General features: G+C 67.9%; 1 protein-coding gene across 1 annotated transcript in view; it reads right to left on the bottom strand.

Annotated features, from left to right (window-relative positions):
- The window catches only part of SAPCD2 (suppressor APC domain containing 2), a 5,186-nt gene extending 931 nt beyond the window's left edge, over positions 1-4,255 (bottom strand). Inside the window, exons 1-3 of the mRNA XM_007458955.1 lie at positions 3,670-4,255; positions 953-1,065; positions 244-390 (exon numbers count right to left, since the gene is read on the bottom strand). Coding sequence (XP_007459017.1) covers positions 244-390; positions 953-1,065; positions 3,670-4,255 — 846 coding nt within the window. The remainder of the gene's footprint in view (positions 1-243; positions 391-952; positions 1,066-3,669) is intronic.
- Between the last annotated feature and the right edge of the window lie 38 nt (positions 4,256-4,293).

The raw sequence follows: 4,293 nt of genomic DNA, 5'->3' as shown, positions 1-4,293 counted from the left end.
GGGGGGGGGGGGGGGGAGTCACTGCTCAGAGCTGAGGGAGCCCAGGGGTGTCGCAGCAGGTGGGGAATATCACGGGAGGGTGGGGGCGGGGGCGGGGGCGTGGCCCAGCACTCTGGGTGGAGGGACAGCCACTGTGCCCAGCTGCGGGTGCCCGGGCTTGGGTGGGTGATCACTGTGTGTGTTGGGCGAGGGCCACTCTGCCTGGGGCTGGGGGGCAGCCTAGCCCTGGGCAGCATCACTCACAGCACTGGCCCTGCTTTGGCCCAGGCGGCGCTGGCGCTCCTGCACACGCTGCAGCTGCTGCTGGTACCACTCCCGGCCCCGTGCCATCATCTCCAGGCCCTGCAGTAGCACCTCCTGCTCCTGTTCCAGCTCCTTCATCTGCTTCAGCTGCGACACATGAGCATGTGCCATGCCAACGGGCGTAACAGCGGGTGCCGCCTGCACCTGTCTATGCCCGCAACTCACCCAACCGCACAGGAACGGACCCGCTGGCCCGTGTGCGCACACCCGTGCTCGAATGAGCCCTCCTGTGCTGGGAAGCACAGCCCACCTCCTCCTCCAGGGGGCCCTGGCCTTCCTCAGGCCCTCCACGCAGCCCTCCCCAGGGGAACCTTCCCCTTTCTTTACGGCGAGTGGTAGGCCCCCAGCTGCTGGGCCGGCCTACCATTGCAGAGAAGCAGGCAGGAGCCAGCACAGTGCTGAGGAGGGGGCCAAACATTCCCCCTAAAGGAGTTTGTGACGTGGCCGCAGGCCGGCCCGCAAGGGGATTCAAAGCAGGATGGGGAGATAGGTTTAGAACTGCCGATGTTCCTGCCACAGAATCCCCCAGAACCCGAAAGCAGCTGCCCCCTCCCGGGCAGAGGGGTGGTCCAGGAGGCCACGTCTGGGGGCCAAGGCCAAACCCAGGCAAGATGGAGAGCCCCCCAGAGCCCCCCGGGCCCTTACTCACCAGGTCGCAGTCCACACCGTTGGTGATGGTGTGTCTCCGACGTTCCCCTCGGGCACGGGGGCCCCACCGGGCGTCCCCCACACCCAGCTCCCGGGCCCTGCAGGCCACTGCATCTGTAGCAGAGGCAAGGGCATGGCTCACTTCCAGGCCTGCCAAGTCAAGCTCGACTCCCCCAGCCCCGCAAAGACCCATCCCGGACCCCCTGCCAACCAACCCCAGCCATGCAGAGCCAGGTGTGCTGGCCTGCATGCCTCGGGATTCCTCAGCAATTCAGAACCTCCGCACCCTGCCGGTGCCAGGCTGGGGTCTGGTCCCCACTCGACCTCCACAAGCTCCCCTCACACCTGCCTTGGGGACAGCCGTGTGGCCGCTGAGGCTGCATGTTTGCACACACACTGCACACACGCCTCAGGCGTGAGCTCCCTGAGGGCAGGGGCTTCATCTGGCTCATCTGTGCACACCCAGGGCCCGCACCTCAGGGGCTCAAAGACTGCTAGGTACGGAGCCAGCGAGGCAGCCTCTGGAGTCCACTCCTGTCTCCTTGTCCGCCCAGGCCCTTTAAGGGTGACTGGAGTTCACGCAGGAGAAACGTGGGGCATGGGTGGCAGAGTGGCAGAGACCTGACTTCTCCCGGGAAGGTGATTGCAGCATAAAGTTAGTTCCCTGCATGTGTGCACCAGCCGTGCCCTCAGCAGGCAACTCCTATAGCAAATGTGGCCAGCTGCAGTCGGCTGGGGGCCGGAAAGCCAGGTACTTCCCTGGGAGAGCCTCCTGGAGGGCCAGCAGGCTTTCCTGGGGATGGGCAGGGCTGCCCAGGAGGGCAGGAGTGGGGTGCAGGTGAGGAGGGCACCCTCCACTGGCTCCCTAGCCCTATGCCCCGCCCGGCACAGTGGTGGGCGGGTGATGCAAGAAGCGGGCACAGGTATGCCTGCTAGGGACACGTCCAGAGGGCTGGCACCAGGTGGCCATGCAGGCCACCAGCCAGCCCTGGCAGACAGGCTCCAAGCAGGCCGAGTTCACGTTCCAACCTGCCGGGCTGCCAGGCAAGCAGAGAAGGCACAGCGGGGGAAGGGGGACAGGACACCCCGGAACACCTGGGCTAGTCTGCACTGTCAGGTCTGCAGGGCAGCCCCGGGACCCCCAGATGACGGCACGCTGGACGCCCAGCGGCTGACCAGCAGGCAGAGGCATCACCACCCGTGTCTGGGCCTGATAGAGCAGCTTGTACTTATGGAGCTCAGGCCGGCCTGGTGTGCACTCTGAGCCCCAAGAGGGAACAGGAAGCAGGACCTGGACCTCTGAGAGGGCTTGGGAAGCTGTGAACATGGAGGGCTTTCTCTTCCTGGGGTGCTAGGGGGCTCTTGGAGCTCAAGGTTTGGCACACAAAGAGTATGCCACACGCCCTGACTGGGCCTCTGCCTGTAAAAGGTGACAGTGAGAGCCCTGGCCTGAAGCCTAGAGAGGGACTGGTGTGAACACTGCCCCGTGGTGGGCAACAGCCATGTGCCCGACCCCGGACCTGGACCTCAGAGGGCTGCAGTGAGGGACCCCATGTCACACAGGGCACCAGGGCAAAGCCGGGTGGGACGACAGGACTGAGGCCTCCAAACCCCAGTCTCATGGCTGATTTCCAACTGTGTGCAGCCACGTGGATTGCACCAGCCCTGAACTCAGGCCAAGCACACCCGGAAGCCCACTCCCCCTACACACACCCTGGGGACAGGGAGGTTGGGCCGTGAGGCGCCTGCGTGCGGGAACCCTCAGCCTCGGGTGGGCTGCTGGACTAGCTCACCAGGGAGGCTAGGGGGTCACCGCAGCTCCAACTGGCAGTCTTGGGCTGAGGAATATGTCTGAGCCTGGGCGGGGGGGTCCAGCGAAGCTGGCAGAGCGGTGGGCAGCACAGAAAGGGCTGGCAGCTGCCCGGGTGGAAGGCCTGCACCTGCACAGGCTGAATGGGCCGAGGGGCCCAGCCCCCGCCCACAGCCATAAAGCAGGTCTTGTTCCCAGGGCAGACTCTGGGGGACAAACAGGGGACCATTCAGCCATCTCCTGTCCCTGCCAAGTGGACCAGACGCCAGGCCATCCCCAGGGGCTGTGGTCGGTCCCTCCCAGGTGTCAGAGGTGCCACAGCTCCAGACCTGGAAAACTGGGCTGGAGAGCACCCACCCCTCTGCCTTTTCCTGGCAGCTACGCCAGGTCCTCCTGCACCACCTCTGGCAGCTCCTGCCTGCCCTGGCCTCAGAGGGGGACAGTGGGCCCAGGCCCCTCGGCGGAGCTGTCAGACTGAGAGGGACCCAAGAAGGCAGCAAGGGCCCTTCACAGTCTGGGGGTCCTCACTCTACACCAGTGAGAACTGCCTCTGCCTAAGTCACCAGGTGAGCCCAAGGGCCCAGGTGTCCCCAGGTGTGGGCAGTTACTGGAGGTGGAGGGCCCCCTCATACTGGACAGGTTCCCCGGTGCCCCGCTAGGATTTGGTACAGAGTGGGTTCCTGGTGGGGTCTGCTGAGTCAACCAGCATCCCCTTGGCCCGGGTCCCTGAGCACACGGGGACGGGGACGAGGCTTCTTCCCCTCCGGGCCGCCAGGTGTGTTCCAGGCTCAGAAGCCGACGAAGAGCTGTCCGCTCTCGTACCCCGCTGGGAGATGCTCGGGCAGCACCTCTCCGGTGCGCCGGCGAGGGGAGCTACGAGGCGGGGCCGGGGTCCGCCCCGCACTCACCAGCGTCCGAGTTCGGGCTCCGCTCCAGCGCCGCGCCCTGGGGCCGTTCGGGCTCCTCCGGGCCGGGCGCCGCCTGCGCCGGGCTGCACAGCTTCTCTAGGCTCCGGGCCGCGCCACCCGGGCCGGCCGGCGGGGGGCGCGCGCCCAGGGGCAGGGGCTTCCTCTCCAGGACCGTCCGCGGCTCGTCGGCCGGCGCGAACACCAGGCGCTGCGGCGGCGGCGGCTGCCCCCCGGGCCGCGCCGGGCAGCCTCCCCGGGCCGGGGCGCGCGCCGGGGCCCGCGTGCCGCCGTCGGCGCTCAGCAGTGAGGTGCGCAGGCCGGCCACGAAGCGCTCGAAAGTCAGGTAGCCGCTGGCCGGGGCCACCTGGCGCAGGCCCTCGAGCACGCCGCGGGGCAGCTCGCGAGCGTCGGCGCCCTGCCAGCGGGACTCGATCTCGCGCAGGTGCACGATGCCGCGCCGTCGGTCGTCCAGGATGTCGAAGAGGGTGCGCAGGCTCTGCAAGAAGGCGCGCGGCAGACCCTCCGTGCCGGGCGCGGGCGCGGAAGGCGGCGCGCGGCCGGGCTCGGCCATTGCGGCTCCGGCCATGGGCGCTCGCCGGCACGCCTCGGTCCTCGGCCTGCCCC

The sequence above is a fragment of the Lipotes vexillifer genome, unplaced genomic scaffold (genome assembly GCF_000442215.2).
Source record: "Lipotes vexillifer unplaced genomic scaffold, Lipotes_vexillifer_v1.1 scaffold636, whole genome shotgun sequence".
In the NCBI taxonomy this organism is placed as follows: Eukaryota; Metazoa; Chordata; class Mammalia; order Artiodactyla; family Lipotidae; genus Lipotes; species Lipotes vexillifer.
Note: the sequence above shows the minus strand (reverse complement) of the source record. Positions and strands in the feature narration are given on the sequence as shown.